This window comes from Mauremys mutica, chromosome 4, assembly GCF_020497125.1.
Source record: "Mauremys mutica isolate MM-2020 ecotype Southern chromosome 4, ASM2049712v1, whole genome shotgun sequence".
Lineage (NCBI taxonomy): Eukaryota > Metazoa > Chordata > Testudines > Geoemydidae > Mauremys > Mauremys mutica.
The window spans coordinates 145588558-145607510 of NC_059075.1; the positions used below are offsets into that span (position 1 = coordinate 145588558).

At 40.8% G+C, this 18953-nt stretch overlaps 1 protein-coding gene across 2 annotated transcripts in view; it reads left to right on the top strand.

The window, feature by feature from the left end:
* The window catches only part of SYCP1 (synaptonemal complex protein 1), a 66699-nt gene that overhangs the window by 41812 nt on the left and 5934 nt on the right, over positions 1 to 18953 (top strand). For both annotated transcript variants that reach the window (XM_045016952.1, XM_045016951.1), the window contains exons 21-29: positions 548 to 610; positions 1185 to 1247; positions 2312 to 2374; positions 9323 to 9439; positions 11451 to 11561; positions 12694 to 12786; positions 13948 to 14022; positions 15636 to 15695; positions 15853 to 16032. In XM_045016952.1, the coding sequence (XP_044872887.1) occupies positions 548 to 610; positions 1185 to 1247; positions 2312 to 2374; positions 9323 to 9439; positions 11451 to 11561; positions 12694 to 12786; positions 13948 to 14022; positions 15636 to 15695; positions 15853 to 16032 (825 nt within the window). The remainder of the gene's footprint in view (positions 1 to 547; positions 611 to 1184; positions 1248 to 2311; positions 2375 to 9322; positions 9440 to 11450; positions 11562 to 12693; positions 12787 to 13947; positions 14023 to 15635; positions 15696 to 15852; positions 16033 to 18953) is intronic.

Genomic DNA, 18953 nt, shown 5'->3' on the forward strand with positions numbered 1-18953 from the left:
TCAGCTGCTAGAAGAGGGCCTCATCCTCCCTGATTGAACTAACCTTGTTATCTCTAGCCTGCTTCTTGCTTGCATAAATATATCTGCCCCTGGAGATTTCCACTACATGCATCCAACGAAGTGGGTATTCACCACGAAAACTCATGCTCCAAAACGTCTGTTAGTCTATAAGGTGCCACAGGACTCTTTGCTGCTTTTACAGATCCAGACTAACATGGCTACCCCTCTGATATAATGACCAGTGTGACCCAGGGTTGTCAGGGGATTAGATGAGATTTTAATACTAGTATGTCTGGTGTGGATGATTTTTATTTTCTTCTTATGTTTTCTGGTGTATAGAGATATATCTTGGAGCATGCCAAACAGTCTCTTATGAAGTTTTATTGTGAAATTAAATTAGATAAAGACACCCAGAACAAGGGATGGTTGCTTGTTTGTTCTGTAAATATAAATAAGTAGCAGAAGAAAACTAGCTGCATATTTTGGGGCAATTTGTGGTAAAATTTCTAATAATAATTTAGCCAGATTTAAAAATAATGTATTTCAGACTAGAAACATTGGAAGTGAAATTTCAAGAAAGGAAAAGCAACTGAAGATGCTAGAAAATAAGGTATGAGAGTGTACTATTATACTATGAACTAGAGAGAACTTTAAAAATTCTTTCCAGTTTTAAAGCATTAGCTGTAGTATTTTATACACACTTTGTGAACAGAAAAGAGGTGATTATGGTTTCCTACTACAAATTTTTGCTCTGCTCTAATTACAGCTTTTGATGGGCTGTCCTACTGCAGTTTTACTTAGCTGGCAGTAGACTATTAAAACCATTAAAGATTTAGTGCTTTAAATCCTGATTCAGCAAAACACTCAAGTTTGTATTTATGTCCCACTGAAATCGGTGGGATTTATGTATGTGATTATAGTTAAACACATGCTTAAATGTTGTACTAAATAGAGTGTTGAGCATGTGCTTAAGTGTTTTTACTGAGTTGGGGCCAAGAATAGTTCCAATGAGCATCAGTAAGGTTAATCACGTTATTGAAGTTGTGTATGCTTAAATGTCTTACTGAATTGGGACCTATGCAAAGACAAATGCAATTATTCTTAAAATATCAATAAAATAAATTAACATTCTAAAAATAAATTATTTTGCAATGATTCATTTTTTGAAATCTCTCTGTTTTTAGTTTAACAATTTAAAGAAACAGGTTGAAAATAAAACCAAATACAACGAAGAACTGCAGCAAGAGGTATGTATACTTTTTAAAAGTTACAGGAACATGGAATACATAGAAATCTAACTGCATGTGTGTAGAACAATACTGTTGTTCAGTTTCTGGTAGGATTTGCAAATATCTATGAGATTACATAACTGGTTCTCTTTTCTATGATAATCTTAATTCAGGTCAAATCTAAAGAAAGTTTTGTCTTTACAATGGTTCTTTTTAATTGTAAAACTTGGCCTACTTTAGTGAAAAGTAATTGTAGAAAGAGTATATTTATAATGAATTCTGATTATTTTATGTTTGATACACAGTGTCATCATACTTTAAATAAACATTTGAGTTATGTCTGTTATCCATCAGTAAGAGAATAAAAATCTGAGCTTAGATTGTCCTCTCTTGTTAAAAGCCATGGGAGTGGACTTTTTGTGAGGAAATCTCATTGAAGATTTTTTCACAGAGTTTCCCGCATCTCACCCTACAAGGGGGCAGAGTTGTCTCCTTGTAGAAAAGCCATCTAGAAACTTGGGCCATCTGCTTGGAGCCTCTGTATCACTGCATCAGGTCTGGCCCTCTGGAGATTTCTTTGTAGTGCAGCCTGGGGCTGTATTAATTTTTTCATGGAAGTTCCACAAGCAGGAGGCAGAGATGTTCTGCATCCTGCTTTTTCCTCCTTTCTTCCACCCATGTCGCTCACATGAACCTTGAACCATGTGGATAGTTTTGCACAGTGTCCACAAAGGATAATAAAGCGTTATTGAGGTATTTGAGCTCCCCTTCCACAGGGAGGACTTTTCCATGCACAAATCTTAGGGGGCCTGATATGGGACGTGGATTGTAAAAGTTTTTTAAAAAGGAGAGGGTACTGGGATCAATCTTTAGCCCCAATTCTGACTGTTGTGTGCTGGTGAGGCAGTTCACAGTATGCAGAAAACTGTTGTAAATGGGCAGCTGAAGTTTACCCTGCCTCAATTTGCCTGTGTGTTTTACTAATTTTAGCTACTGAAACAGCAAAGCAATACTCCAGTATGCTAATAAAATAATGTAAATGTTTAAATGCATACCTTTAGTCTTTATTTTGGTTTTAACAGAATAAAGTGTTGAAAAAGAAAATTGCAGCAGAAAGCAAGCAATCCAGTATTTATGAAGGAAAGGTAGGTGTATACTAAATATTTCTTGTAAAAGTGAAAGACAAGTAGTTGAAGAGCATGAGTCTGTCCTTCAGTCCCACTGAAGTCAAAGATTATTTATGTGTTTCAAAATTAAGCAAGTTTAATTGTTTTGCTGGATTGGGGCCAAAATGTTCAACATCTTGTTGTATCAAGCTTTGATATATTGGAGACTGTCGGCTCCCCATTGAAATAATTAGGAATTGAAGTTTCTCAGGCCTGGTCTACACTAGGACTTTAATTCGAATTTAGCAGCGTTAATTCGAACTAACCGCTCAACCGTCCACACCAGGAAGCCATTTAATTCGAACTAGAGGGCTCTTTAGTTCGAATTCGGTACTCCACCCCGACAGGTGGAGTAACGCTAAATTCGACATGGCTAGCTCGAATTAGGCTAGGTGTGGATGCAAATCAAACTTAGTAGCTCCGGGAGCTATCCCACAGTGCACCACTCTGTTGACGCTCTGGACAGCAGTCGGAGCTTGGATTCTCTGACCAGCTACACAGGAAATGACCCGGGAAAATTTGAATTCATTTTCCTGTCTGGGCACTTTGAATCTGACGTCCTGGCTGGACATCGAGGCGAGCTCCGCAGCACCTGCCACGATGCAGAGCTCTCCAGCAGAGGAGTTCATGTTATCTGTGAATAGAAAGAGGGACTCAGCATAGACTGATTGGGAACTCTTTGATCTGATCGGTGTGTGGGGCGAGGAGTCTGTGCTTTCGGAGCTGCGCTCCAAAACACGGAATGCAAAGACCTACGAGAAGGTCTCCAAAGCCATGATACAGACAGAGGATACAGCCGGGATGCAACGCAGTGCTGCGTGAAAATAAAGGACCCCAGACAAGGCTACCAAAAAATCAAACCGGCAAACGGACGCTACGGAGCCTGCCACCACTGCCCCACCAGTGAGCATGGACTCTGATGATGGGACAGTGTCGACGGACAGTTCCTCGGCGATGTTCGCGGACGGGGAAGATGAGGAAGGGTTTGTGGAGGACGAGGCAGGCGAGAGCGCTGACAACGCTGGTTTCCCCGACAGCCAGGATCTATTCATCACCGTCACGGAGATCCCCTACCAACCCTCCCCGGCCATGAACCCGGATCCTGAATCAGGGGAAGGAGCAGTCGGTAAGTGCTTTAACCATGTTAACTTTTATTCTTAATATAACAGGAATCTTAACTGTGTGAAAAGGAGGTCTCTCTATATATGGGGATAGAACAGAAATCATCCTTGGAGATCTCCACGAAGCTCTCCTTGCGTTAATCGAAAAGCATCAGCAGGAGGTTCCTGGGGAGAGCTGCCTTATTGGGTGCTCCGTGGTAGCACACTTTTCCGCGCAAGGCTTTCATGAGGTACTCAGGGAGCACTGCCTCCCCGAGCACGGCTGCATCGGGCCCTGGTTCGTGCTAGCTTTCACGCAGCATGCGCTCTCTATCTCCTTCAGTGACCGTCCTCAGGGTGATCTCGCTCGGAGACTCCTGCATCTAATTAGGGTAATTACTGTAATTTTACGCCTGGTCCAAAGTATTTTTAAAAAAACTACGGACAGACGGCATAGCACAGACTCAGCACGCAGCTGCGTGACGAGCGTAACGGAAAGCCAAAGAATATAATGGACGCTCATGGAGGGAGGGGGGAATGAGGACGCAAGGTATCCCACAGTTCCTGCTGTCTCCGAAAAGTATTTGCATTCTTGGATGAGCTCCAAATGCTTCTAGGGTCAAACACAGTGTCTGCGGTGGGTCAGGGCATAGTTCGGCAATTTGCGCACACACCCCACCCACCACCAGAAGTGAAAACAATCCTCTGTTGACTCTTTTACATGTCACCCTATCTTTACTGAATGCTGCAGATAGACGCGATGGTGCAGCACTCAACACCAACATCCTTGCTCCCCCCACGCTATGGATGGCTGATGGTACAAAACGACTGGTATCCGTCCTCATCATCAGCCTATTGGCACATGGGGCAGTGCAAAAGGACTGGTAACCATGCGTACTAGCATCTGTGAGGTCGATCAAGGGCGCCTGGCCCTAATTTTTCATGGTAGATGGTGCAGTATGGCTGGTAACCGTCCTCATCATTGCAACAGGGGGCTGAGCTCCATCAGCCCCCACCCTTCCTGTGTAAAGAAAAGATTGAATTGCCCCTGGACTAGCAGAGGGATGATGGGCTCCTTCATCCACAGTAATTAATGTCCTGCCTGGACTATCATTGCAGCTGGAGGCTTCCTTCCACTCATTTCTCACAAACAAGTCACTGTGTCTTATTCCTGCATTCTTTATTACTTCATCACACAAGTGGTGGGACAATGGTATGGTAGCCCAGGAAGGCTGTGGGAAGGCCGGAATGAACAGGTGGTGTTATTGCAGGAGCACCCCCTGTGAATAGCATACAGCTCCAAATTTATGCAGGATCGGACACAGAGCAGCTGTGCTCTCTGGTTCTATGATACAGTGGTTCTCTAGTACACTTGCCCATAATCTAGGCAGGACTGATTCTATTTTTAGATACCAAAAAGGAGGGATTGACTCAGGGAGTCATTCCCAATTTTTGCTTTTGCACCCCTGGCTGCTCGGCCAGGGGCACTTATGACAGCACCAAATGGTGCAGTGCAAAAGGACAGGTAACCATGCCCATCTTATTACCATCTTATTACCAATTTATGGTATGGTAGATGGTACAATATGGCTGGTAACCATCTCTGCTGTCATGCAAAAGCAAAAGCATGCTGCTGTGTAGCGCTGCTGGACCGCCTCTGTCAGCGGCATCTAGTACACATACGGTGACATACACAAAAGGCAAAACAGTGTCCATGGTTGCCACGCTATGGCGTATGCCAGGGCAATTCTGGGAAAACGGGCTTGAAATGATTGTCTGCCGTTGCTTTCCCGGAGGAAGGAATGACTGGCGACATTTACCCAGAATCCACCGCGAAAATGATTTGTCCCCCAGCAGGCACAGGGGTCTCAACCCAGAATTCACAGAGACAGCCTACACTCAGTTAATTGTTCGCAAAAATGTATCTTTGCAAGGAATTCACTCCCTGTTTCCCATCTCACAGCTTCCACTGTCTCCAGACCTGCCACAGCATCCCCCTCGCAGAGGCTGGCAAAGATTAGGCGGCGAAAGAAAAAGACAAGGGACAAGATGTTCGAGGAACGTATGGGCTACTACCTAGCAGAGGCGGACCAGCAGAGCCAGTGGAGGGAGACCGTCTCTCTGTGCCAGCGCTCACACAGCGAACGGGAGGAGAGGTGGCGTGAGGAAGACAAGCAGGCGACTGAAACAATGCTTGGACTAGTGAGGGAGCAAACGGACACGCTCAGGCGCCTTGTGGATGTTCTGCAGGACCGCAGGAGGACAGAGACACCCTGCAGTGTATCTGCAACCGCACTTCCCGTGCCACAAAGTCCCATACCCCCCTCACCGAAAATAATCAGGAGGAGGGGCGGCCGGGGACGTGAATACTGTCACTGCACCACAGCACAGTGCTCAAGTACCCAAAAGCTCTCATACCCTACATTTGCCGAAGTCCTTCACTTCCAGACTCACAGTAGTCCCAATCCCAGTCCCATCCCCTAACTGTCTACTTAATTAATAAAAATGATTTGCTGTTAATTACTGTTTCCGTTATGTTTTTTCAAAGAAGACTGTGTTTGAATGGGGGGCGTGGGGAAGGGGGTGGTTAATTGCATAGGACAGTCACCTTTCCCAGGGTACAGACACAGGGGCAGGATCAGCAGCGGGTCACACACACGGTGCAGTCAGTAGGCACCCTGGTCGGTATGGGAGGTGGTTTCCAGGATCTGTGTGGGCGGGGGAGATGTGACTTTGCAGCGGGGGAGGGCGGTTACAGATCTTATACAGCGGTCCTTGTCCTGGACCGCTGAGTCACGCAGCTGAGGAATCTGTATCCGTCCTCCTCCACCACAAGGTCACATATGCGCCCGCACACAGAATTCCATAAAGAGGGATGGCAGGCTCCGTTGAAAGAAGCATTCCGGCACTGCGGACCGCTCTAGGAGCAGGAGCCTGTCATTCCTTGAGTTTAGAGGCGGTCTTTACATCACCGCACACCCTACCCAGCACAGTCTGTGTCCCAGTTTCAACCCTTTCACGAAAAGTCATTAATAAAGAAACCTTTGTTAAGTAATAATGGGACATGTATTTTATTTTTACATGTGTGCTGGAAGTGGGGGTAATGGGGTGAACGGGGTATGTAACCGAAGAGGAGAGTCAACAGTAACTGGGTAAAGAAACAGGGGCAGGTTCAGCTTCTCTGTAAAGAAACTGAACAGTCACAGGTCACGCTGCTCGCTGCTCGCTGGTATTTGAAGAGTTCCTTGTCGCTGTCCCAGGCGCCTGTATAGGGCTTCATGAGCAAGTGCATTAGCGGGCAGGCTGGGTCCCCGAGGATGACTATAGGCATCTGCACATCCACAACAGTTATTTCGTGGTCTGGGAAGAAACTACCTTCCTGCAGGCGTCTGAGCAGCCCACAGTTCCTGAAAACACACGCATCATGAACCTTGCCCGGCCACCCGACGTTGATGTTTGTAAAACGTCCCCTATGGTCCCCCAGTGCTTGCAGCACCATTGAAAAGTAGCCCAATTTCTCAGCAGCTGACTGTGGAAGAGGTGGACGATAAAGTGTGAGGAGGAGAAAACGGCGATGATCGCAGCGGGCTCCATGCTTGCAGTGCTGTGGCGTCCGCGCTGTCACTGACCAGAAAAGTGCACGAACAGATTGCCCGCAGGCGCTTTCAAGGAGGGAGGGAGGGAGGTTGTGATTGACGATTCAATGACGACACTTACCCAAAACCACCCTCGACACATTTCTCCCCCCAGCAGGCATTGGGGGCTCTACCCAGCATTCCAATGGGCAGCGGGGACTGCGGGAACTGTGGGATAGCTTCCCACAGTGCACCGCTTCCAAAGTCGACGCTGGCCCCGTGAATGTGGACTCAGAAATTCGAATTAGTGTATTTAGTATGGATACACAAATTCGACTTCATAAGGTCGAATCCACAAATTCGAACTAAGTTGATTCGAAATAGTCTTGTAGTGTAGACAAGGCCTCAGAATCTTACAGGAGATACTCTGCACCTCATTGAATCAAACCTTTAATAATAAATTTGTGAAATTGTATCCACTGTTTCTAGGACAAGATTTCAAGGGTAGTCAGATTTCTAGTGCTGCAAGCACCCATGCACGTATTATCTTTTTGGATCAGTTAATACTTTGAATTAGAAGTTAGCCCGGCTTGCAAAATATTCAGATGTAGCATTCCAGTACTACAATATCTGTGACCATATAAGAACCTTTATGGATAAATAAGCACATTTTTATTTAGATTTTAGTTTGGCTCATTGCAGAGATACAGGTCAGCAACAAAATTCAAATCCAAATAGGAGTTTGGGAGTTCAGAATCTCTCTTTAGTTTTAATTTTGTCAGTTTCAGTTTTCCTGAAAAATAAAGTTATCCAGGACTTGCTTCTGTATCATTCAGATCAAGGAAGTTGTCCCATTGACTTGACTAGGAGCAGGGTTAAACCACAAATGATTTGTTAATAAATGAGCATTTTCTGTGTGCATTGTAGTTGGTCAGGTCAGCCAGACCTGAAGAGGAGCTCTATGTAGCTCAAAAGCTTGTCTCTTTCACCAGCAGAAGTTGGTCCAATAAAATATGTTACTTCACCCACCTTATCTCTCTAATATCTGGGACCAACATGGCTACAACAACAATTTTAAAAATACATTTACATACTTCGACAGCAATATAACATTATTTAAATTACTAATATCCTTGTGCTTTACTAAAAGGAACAAAATAATATAAATGGTTTGTTTCTCCTTCTGAACTTCTTTTCTTTAGCATCTACTGAAAGTAGCACAAGACATTTCTCTCTAGCCTAATTATTCATATGTAATTTGTGTGATAATTTATTTCTGCCATAATATATGAGCTTTTGTTTAAATATTCTGAGCACTTAATTTTGAATAAACTAATTTTACTAGGGTGCACCCTTTTAATTCATGTCATGGTTTCACTGAAGTCAGTTCCCAGTCAAACATGCAAATTGTTGGCCTCTTCCAGGCATTTTGCCCACAAAATCAGCAGTTCAAAAGAATGTTTTAACAAGTACAGTTCCTTTCATAGAAGTTTTTATTAATAATAATAACAAAAACTTACTAAGACTAATGGGCCAGGAAAATCCCCTGTTCTTCAATCAATTCTATTATAAATGGAAATTATAAAAAACCCACAGGACTAGTTCATTGACTGTGGCCGAAGACTATGCAGTACTGCTTAGGATGGGGATTGCAAAGGTGGTATGGGAGTTTAACTGTTGCAGAGCCCTGCTTTGCATAGCTAATCCCCTCCCGTCCAAGAACAGGAAGAGTACAAGAATGGAAGATTATTCTGTGGCTGCACAGCTCTGGGAGGAAGTCATACTGCCAGTGGATGAGTATCCCGGAAATAGCAAGCATGGTCTTATTTCCTTGTGAATTTTAGGACATCATGTACACTTTAGGCGGCCCTGTCTTCTCAAGTAATCAGAAACCTCGCCCTCTGTAAGGGATGATGTCTTGGAGACAGTATTAATTGAAACTCACCAAGTTCCATTTTTCCTTTTTCATATGTTTTTCAATTGGAGGGGGTGATTTAATTGAAATTGTTGTTGCTATTTTCCCAGTAATTAGGAAAAAATGTGAAAGGCCATAGCTCAGATCCTTGTTTAAAAAAAATTGAATCTTGGATAGAAGGTAAACTGTCCCAGTACATAAGTTGATCCAATAAAAGATATTACCTCACTCATTTTGTATCTCCAGTACAGAATAGATAATAACTGCTTAAATGAATCAACATATATTAAAATTTACTCCTGAATGGTTAATTAAATGATTTTTGTCTTGTAAAAAGGTGAATATATTACAACTAGAGCTCGAAAATGTAAATAGGCAACATAAGGAAACAGTTGACAGCTACCAAAAAGAAACTGAGGCAAAAAACATAACAGAAGAAAAACTTCTTGAAAAGGTAAGAATTACTAAAATTTACTGTTTCTTTGGATTCAATTGAGTAATTTGATAATTTATCCAATTTTAATGTGTTTTGTAAAGTTATTTAGGGCTGATCCTGAACTCCGTCCACATGTTGTTGTACTGTGGACACCCGTGACCATATGGGGAAACTGTCTATATACAGTTTATGACTTCTGTGTGAGATCATGAATTGTATGTGTAACTCCAACCCTCAATTTGTAGTAAGTCAGTCAAAGACTGGGAGAAGTTACAGATCAAACAAATTAAGTCATTAATGTGAATGAATCCCATTCAAATGGGACCATTTTTTGGACAGTGTGATGGCTGAAGCCTTGGAGAAACATTTTTCTGTAACTTCTCTGCAAGGGGGTTTGAAAAGTGGAAAATCCCCAAAGAGCAAAACCAAATACCAAGATGTTAGTGCTAGTTTTTAAAAACACAGAATCTGGGAGGGTAGGGTCAGACAGATGAAGAAAGCCTGGTGCAGGAGAGAGGAACAAAGACACAGTGTTTTGGAAGGAGAGAGGACTTTTTTGACTTTGGAGGACCAGCCAAGGTCAAAGGAAAATGGCATGAGGAAAGAAAGACTCCATGATTTGGAGGAGACACTACGGGCAGCAGGAGCGGGCTCCTGGACACACTAGAGGACTCTAACCAAATCCCAGAAAACACTGAGGAGGAAACTGAAACAGGTGAGGAAATTGAGACAGGGAATAGCATATAGATGTGTTTTATTTTGCATGATCTGAATTTCTTTTGCGCTAATATAAAAAGTAATTACTTTAGCAATCCCTTTTGCAAAGCCTATATGTGTTTTCTTCAACTATCATGAATCCCTGAAGAGAAACTAAACCAGAGTGCCCACAAGGTTGGAGCTCCAAGGAGGTGTGTGAGTAAGCTACTGGGGAGCCTCGGGGTACCGGTGCTAGTTTTCAGGGCCTAGGAAGTTGGACCATGGAGTCTCAGCTTGCCAGATGGTTGTTAGCAGAATATTTGTAGCCTGCAAGTGTGCCTAGAGACCCAGAGTAAGAGACAGGGAATGCATGGACTTCGTTCAGAGTCAGGAAGCATAAGGGCATATGGCTCCAGCATGGTGAGACCCAAACACAGCACCTAGTGAATGTCTAGTAGGGGGAGTTTGACCAGGGCCATGACAAAGTCATTGGAAGTGCTTGTGTGTGAACTACAAATACTGGTGATTATAGGCTTTCAGCTTTGAGTCCTTAAGTGAAAATGTTAATATTTGGGTCTCTAAAGTTAGGCACCTAAATAAAAGTTAGGATTTAGCGCGTCAGTTTAGGTATCCAAGTTTAAAAATGTAGTTTGTTAAATTGCCTTTCAACTAATGTGCATTCTAGTACAGGAATTTTTAAAATAAAAATACATTATTTTTAAAACTAGTTGCACAGTAATTTTTTGTGCTAGAAAGTACCAGACTGAAATAAAATGAAAGTGGAAAAAAACTATGATTTTAAAGTATCTGTTTTACAAATTTTTCAGGGCAGCCAGACATTTTTTAATCTTCAGTACTGTAGATTACAATATCACAAAGAAGGAAATACTCCAAATCAATTTGTTTATTCCATCCATATAACTGTAATTGTTAGAATAACTTCAAAATGTATCTTGTGTTTTTCATTAAATGAATAGCTGTGGTTTCAATATTTGATAAAATACAAAAATGGTCAGACAAGTCCATTGTGGAAAAAGCATTTCTTTTAATGTATATATATATAGTATTTTAACTTTTTATATATTTTTAGCTTTTTTTTTTTTTACTTGATGCCACAAAATTTTGCATGTCTTACAGTTAAAGATAAACTGTGCAACAATGCAAGCACTGCAAGTGAGCCATTTAAAGAACAAAGTGGCTTCTGAGCTAATGGACACCCAACTAAGTGTTGGACTGTCATAAAAACTAAACTATCTGTAGCGTTGGGAGTTTCCTTAAAATATTGCATTCAATACTGCTCACAAATTAGAAGAAAATACTGTGTTATTAACAGGTGGAAAAGATGAGGTTAATAGCTGATGAAGCAGTAATACTGCAGAAAGAAATTGATATTCGATGTCAGCACAAGATAGCTGAAATGGTAGCACTTATGGAAAAACACAAGGTAAAATGATTTTGCTAGTTGTATATGTACAATACATGACATTATGTCTGGAATCAGTAAAATTGCACAAACCACAAGTATTAGGAACTAGGAAATTGAGCTTTATTATAAGGACATTGATCTAGGAAAATTAAGCTGGAAATATGCTCAGTTTCTTAACATCTAACAAGAAATGCATCAATGACAGGAGGCATTTCTTCACTATCTTAACTCCTAAATATGTAGATAAGCAGAAATTATACTATTACTTGTAACAAAAGGATTTGGCAATCCCTAATATTGTAATACTAGTTGTGGCAGAATTGCAGTTCTCCTAGAGCTGCTTTGGGGGTTGCAAATATTGAGGTATTATATTTGCATACATTTTTATGGAAGAAGGGAAATATGGACCTTAATGATCATTTAGAATTCTGAATATTCCCATGTCTGTTCTGTGGAAGGATACTGAAAGGGTTTTCTGGCATTTCAGATTCCTTTTGGTCCCATTCTCCCACCCCAGGTTTTCTTTTGGTGTTAATTCGGACCCATTCTTGTAAGGCCTCTAACTTTTCAGTGGCCCTGGGTAGTTCAGTTTAACATATTTCAGTGAAGCACTCTTTTTAAATGGATATGTTCATAAATGTTACTTGCTTCAGTATAACCAGCCTTTACACACAGGTACATTCAGGGACGGCTCTAGCGATTTCGCCGCCCCAAGCACGGTGGCACGCCGCGGGGGGCGCTCTGCCAGTCGCCGGTCCCGCGGCTCCGGTGGACCTCCAGCAGACATGCAGGAGGTCCACCGGAGCTGCCTGCCGCCCTCCCGGCGACTGGCAGAGTGCCTCCAGCGGCATGCCACCCCAAGCACGCGCTTGGCGTGCTGGGGCCTGGAGCTGCCCCCTGGGTACATTTGATTCCCCATTGAGGACATAAAATGCTTTTAAATGGCCTCACAGAATATTATTGCATAGAGAAAAAGTGTGAGTATCATCTGTGGAAAGAGTTAAGATATGTATCATTGAAGCTTTAAACTAGTTTTGTGTCTAAAAAAGTTAGTAATCTTTTGTAACTTCTGAATAAACAATGAATACTAGCTGTTTTTAAGTGATAATTTTTATTTATCACACTTATGCACATGACTCTTTGTATGCAGCATCAATATGATAAAATGGTTGAAGAAAAAGATACAGAATTAGAACTCTGTAAGACGAAAGAACAAGAACAAATGTCAGTAAAGAGATCCTTGGTAAGAGCTAAACCTTAATAGTGAATAACTACGAGAAAATTAAAAGAAACAGCTGCAGATGAGTAACATAACTAAATGCAATTTTTCCTTTTTTACTGTTTATTTTTTCTCTGTTTTAGATGTGTACTTTATATTCTGGAACTGTACAATGAAGGCTAGCCCCCCAATTTCTGTGTGCCATACTTGCTTATTATTGTTTTTATATGTGTTACAGTATAAAGTGTTTTAAATGAAATGTAAGCAAGTGTACTTTCCTGTCTACTTTTCTCCTGATGGCCTCTGAATGTTTTCACCACTCTATCTGATTACGGAACTTTCGTATCAAACAGTGTGCCATTTTTTTCCTGGTAATAATATGCCACAAATAACATGAGAAAAACTGCTTGACTTGAACAGTCCTGTCCAAATATTAATAGATACATTTCTCAGTAGTACTTGATCTGTTGAAAAAAATAAAAACAACCTCCTAGCATATGACTGCATTAATTTTTCTATGCCTCTCCTTTACCTGGCAAAACCCCACTTTGGGGAATGTTCTGAGAGCAGTCACCAAGTCATTGAGGAGTCTCTGACAGTGTAGCCTCAGCTCCTCAACCCCCTCAAACCCAGTGTGGATTCTCATGGAGATTTCCTTCTTACAGGACTTTTTCACACATATTTCCATGGGAAGGGGTTGATCTAAGTCTACAATTTAACTAATTCATGCTGAACATACCTGTTCCTTAGATAGGAAACTCCGTTAGTTCAAAACATCCAACTTAACCGTAGGCCTGTAAATGGCTTTGTGTTTGAAGTATCAGAGGGGTAGCCGTGTTAGTCTGGATCTGTAAAAGCAGCAAAGAATCCTGTGGCACCTTATAGACTAACAGACGTTTTAGAGCATGAGCTTTCGTGGGTGAATACCCACTTCGTCGGATGCAACCCACGAAAGCTCATGCTCTAAAACGTCTGTTAGGCTATAAGGTGCCACAGGATTCTTTGCTGCTTTTGTGTTTGAAGGTACCCACAGTTAATTTTTAGAATTAATTCTGTTATTAAAATAATGTAAAGTTGAACAGTATAGTAGTATATGACAGATACATTTATGTGAGTTTTTCAAAACTATTTTCTTTTTCAATTTAACAGAAAATGATTAACTCTTATCTGATTGTAATTTTTTAGGAAATTGAGCTATCTCATCTGAAAAGTGAACTATTATCCCTTAAGGAGCAGCTTAAAATAGAGATTGAAGAGAAGGTATGTCTTGTGGCATTAAATTTAATTTTTTTTGGCTTAGCCCTGTGGCTATATCATTTAGTGTTATGGTGAAAATTTGGGTTGATTCCTCTCTCTCAGGACTTGTGTACACTAAAGAGCCTTTGCGAGTATAGATATTCTGGCAGAGCTATGCCAGCAAAGCCCCCTGTTGGAGACAGGATATGCTGGCAAAAGGAGTCCTGCTGGCATAGCACTCCCCCAAATAGCATTAACTATGCTGACAAAACCAACCAGGAGTCCATGGCACCTTAAAGACTAACAGATTTATTTGGGCCTAAGCTTTTGTGGGTAAAAAACCACTTCTTCAGATGGTTCTTCTTCTTTTACCCACAAAAGCTTAGGTCCAAATAAATATCTTAGTCTTTAAGATGCCACCAGACTCCTCGTTGGTTTTGTGGATACAGACTAACATGGCTACCCCTCTGATACTATGCTGACAAAGCACTCTTCTGTCAGTGTAGTTGTGTCTTCAGAGGGGTTTTTGCCAGCATAGCTATGTCAGGTAGAGGGGTTCACTTTTTTACACTCCTAGCCCACATAGCAATGCTGGCAAAACTTTGTAGTGTAGACTAAGCCTCATTCTGCTCTCAAGAGCTTGATGTGCTCTGAAGTCAGCATGCTTAGCTGAATTTAAGTCAAATTCCCATTGACCTACATGGGTCCAGGATTTCACCTTTGGCCTCTGAAGTAATCCAGTTGCAACTCTATAGAAGTTTTCTATACAAGAGGACAGGCATATGAAAAATGAAATTATGTTTTGGACCCAGACATTTTAGCCTTTCCTTATCCAGATACAAACTGTTGGAGGAATGTTTGATGGTCTGGATCTTAGCATACGGATTGTTGAGCTTGTACACTACCTTTTATTACAACCTCAAGCACTCTCATGGAATTTGTTGCTAAATGACTCATTCTAGCGCAAGACCAGAACTGGCCAAACAATATGCAAGAAATAATCTCATGAATTTAGCTTCTTTTTTAGTTCATTAATTATCTACAAACAGATTGCAATTTTTATTTATTTGCTCACTATTCACAGTTGTTCAGTAGATTACTTGTGCAAATAAATTCTCTATTCATGTTGTGTAATTGTCAATGGACTGTTTCATGGGTCTGTTCATGTGCTTAAGTGTTTGAAGATTCAAGCCCTTAGTGAATAAAAGGGATCACAAATGTTTGACAGAATATTCATGAATACATTTTTGCTGTATTTACCTGACTCCGAAGAGGACAAAACTCCCTATGTGGCAGAACTCCATAAAAGTAAATGAATGAGAAACAGTCTGAAATAAAAAAAATCTTATTGCATAATTCAAAACCAAACACTAATGAAAACTGGGTATGTAGGGACAGTACGAGATGTATCCTTTCCCATATATAATTAAGATAAGTTTGTTAATTCTTGTTTCCACTTTTTTAATATCTACTGAAGTCTGAAATTTAATTAAATGCTGCTTGTATATTGTTGTGTGTGTTTATAACTGAATGCTGAACATGTGTACTAGTCCATTATTGTACAGAAGATATAGTCAGCTAAAATATTTGCTAATAGAGCATTTACTACCTCTTACACTACTCTGTTTTTTAAACAGAAAAACCTTGCAAGAGAAGCAAAAGAAAATGCGGTTTCTGAAAAAGAAAAAAAGCATAAGGTGGCTTTTTACTTTGATTTTAAAAAAATGTTATGATTTATGTTAGCAGGCATGTATAATTAAATTAAGGTTTCATACTTACTGAAAACATTGGCAAGTTGGCATTTATTAATATGTTACTGGTTTTTAATATATTTTCATTTATTATTATTTTTAGAAAACACAAACATTCTTTATGGATACTCCTAAAACCAATTTAAAGCTTGCCTCTGCATCAGTTAATTCAGAAAAAAAATTATCCCAGAATTTCACATCTTTTCAAGAGAACAAGTTGGAAAACAAAGAAATGTCTTCTTGGACACCTACTAAAAGTGTCTTGGTCACTCCATCATTAAAGGTCTGTTGCTTATTGGATAGTATATTATTTCCATGTTTGTGTTTTATTTATTTTTTAAATGTACCTTTCATTTTATTTTAAGGGCCCATCTGATATAATTGTCTCCAGAGACACTTTTTCGCTTTCGATTAAGGAAAGCATAGGTTAAAAAAAATTAGAGTATTTTTCATGTGCGTATATTTGGGGATATTTAGGGAAAAACAAGTTTTTGAAAAGTGGAACAGGGCTCCAAGATTCTGTTCCTGACTACTGCTAGTTGTGTGATCGTGGACAGGTCAGTTCACTCATCTCTGCCTCAGTCTACCCATCAGTAAAATGGGGCTAGCAAAACCCATTTTACAGGGCTGTTGTCAGGCATTATTTAATCGTTGTCACAAGAGTTTTTTGACCATCTTGGTGGAAAAGTGCTGTGTGTCCTGCACTGCAGAAATGTTTCTAGTAAGTAGCAAAAAAAAAAAAAATGGCATGGCTATAATAGCATTACAGTGTTCATGGCTGTTATATAATAGCCATAAAATAGGCTCTTTTTAAAATGTGAGAAACCCACATACAGTTTTTACAGCATTTGAACCAATACAATTCAAATATGTAAATAACTAAGGTCAACTTTATGCTGAATACCTCTATAAGAATTTAAAATCAGCAATAAAGTGTACTATTTAGAAAAGAAATCTAAAACCCTATTCTTCTCTTCTGACAAATTTATAATATATTTAATTTTACCATAATAATAATTAATGAATAATAAACATGAAGGAGAACAAAGTGGCTAAGATGGTAAGTGTTAGTGTACTGTCTTCTGTATAATTCTTTGTTAAATGTGTTAACTATGTTTTCATATTGTATACATTACGAGGTAAATCCAGACCCTTCTTCTATGGTCATGGTGTAGTTCTGCAGTACAAAGCCCCTCTCCTTCCCACCCCCAGCCTTCCCACCCCAGCCTCAGGTTGCCTGAGCGCTCCCAACCCCGGAGCATTGGGCAGGTGGGAACTGTGGCCTCCAGCATCCCCAGTGCTGGGTGGCTGGTGGCACGACCTGGAGCACCAGACAGGCAGCACGGCTCCCAGCTCTCCCAGCCCCAGAACGCTGTGGGCAAGCGGGCAGCACGGCCCCCCAGCCCCAGAGCACCAGTCGAGCGGGCAGGCAGTGCGGCCCCCAGCCCCAGAGTGCCAGGCAGCCAGTGGCGCAGCCACCAGCCCCAGAATATACAGGGTGGTGAGGGCTGACAAGGGTAGGACTGTGAGGGCAAAGATGGGCTGGATGGCACCATAGTAAAAACTGAAAAATGTTTCATGACCATTTTATTAGATTTAACTCATGTTTTAAAATCACCAAGAAATTAAAGTTGGCTACTCAAGCCTACTATGAAGCACTACATCTACATCCTTCTTGGTTTCTTGTTGTAATTTTGCACAACTCTTTGGTGTCGTCTTGTGTATCTGTTACTTCCAGTCCTTCATGATATGCTCATGATCAGGCAGAAGGCTACTTCATTCAGAATACAAAATTCTATTCAATGAGGAAAAAGAATGCTCAGTTGTAGCTATTGTGACTTGGAGTAGCAAGAGATGAATTCCTACTACTCTCATCCCAGGAAACATAGCACAGAGATTGGGTTGAACCAGTAGTGATGATAAAGAAGAAGTTGAAGTTAAATCTTCATTAGTTCGTTGTATGATATTCCACTCTGTGTTCAAAATTCTCTAGTCTATCTTGATCCTACAGCAGCCCCATTGCTGGTAGCGCCTCATTCCACGCAACTGTAGGTGTTTTATAAAACAGGCATCTGTAATAGCTATGTAGAGGTTAGTAGAATCCAGAAATCACTATTGTAGATTTGTAAGAATGAAGTCTGTGTACTTTTTCAGCTGGCTTAATAAACACTTCTTGTCCTCTTTACTTAAGGAGTCAATATAAGTGCCTTCATTAGTCAACTTCTGGACTGAAGTCTTTGTTTCTTACAGTACATTTTCAATGGATATCTCTCTGATTGATCCAGAAGGGTAGCTTCTATTCCTGGACAAAGATCTACTACTTTTGTAGCCGATGTCTGGATGGCATTGTTTAATGACCCAAGTGGTTTTAACAGTAGACTTGCAAGAAGGAGAATGGCAATAGGCTTCTCTAAACTTAGTAACAAAAGTAGTCCACAAGCCTCACTACTTAGATCTGTCCTATCTTGGTAGAAACTTTCTAAAGCCAGTAATAATGGTTTCAGTCATTTTAAGACAACAGCCAAGGATCGTTCATGAGAAAGCCAGCAGGTTTTTCCAAGTTGGATTAATTTGAATTTCAGTCCCAGTGTATCTTCTATTTGTTTCCAAGATGTTCAGTCCTTCTGGACTCTTGCTGAAAAAAGAGTATAACAAAGCCATTCAATTTATGGCTTTTTAATGTCTTTTGAAGATTCTGCAGCTTGTATTAGCGCTAGCTGGACTAGATGGCCTCTTCAGTGTGTATAGGAGAGATTAGGGTTACACTTTTCTCTGAGTAAAGCTTGTACTCCACTGTGTCTTCCAAAGAAGTTTGTAGCTCCATCAAATGCACAAGCAGCTATCTGTTTGGGGTCCAATTTACAAGCTTTTAACTCTTCTAAGATGTCACAGATGTAGCTGATGTGTCTTCTATAGCCTGAACATCTAGAATGCATCTACTGGCCTACCACGGACATCAAGATAACATACGCAGTGACTTAATACTTGATGCCTATTTGCATTGGTGCATTCATCAGCCACTTATGCACATTTATTGAATATGGTGAGAGAGTTCTTCACTTTTTCAACTGCTGAGTCTTTCACTGTTGCAGCCGATGTTTCTAGACAGTCAGCTGAGTTTTTTGCAGAAAGATATCAAGCATTTGCCAGTCTTATTCGGAACCAGTGTCCAACTTCAGGATTAATAAGTGACAATGCACTTAA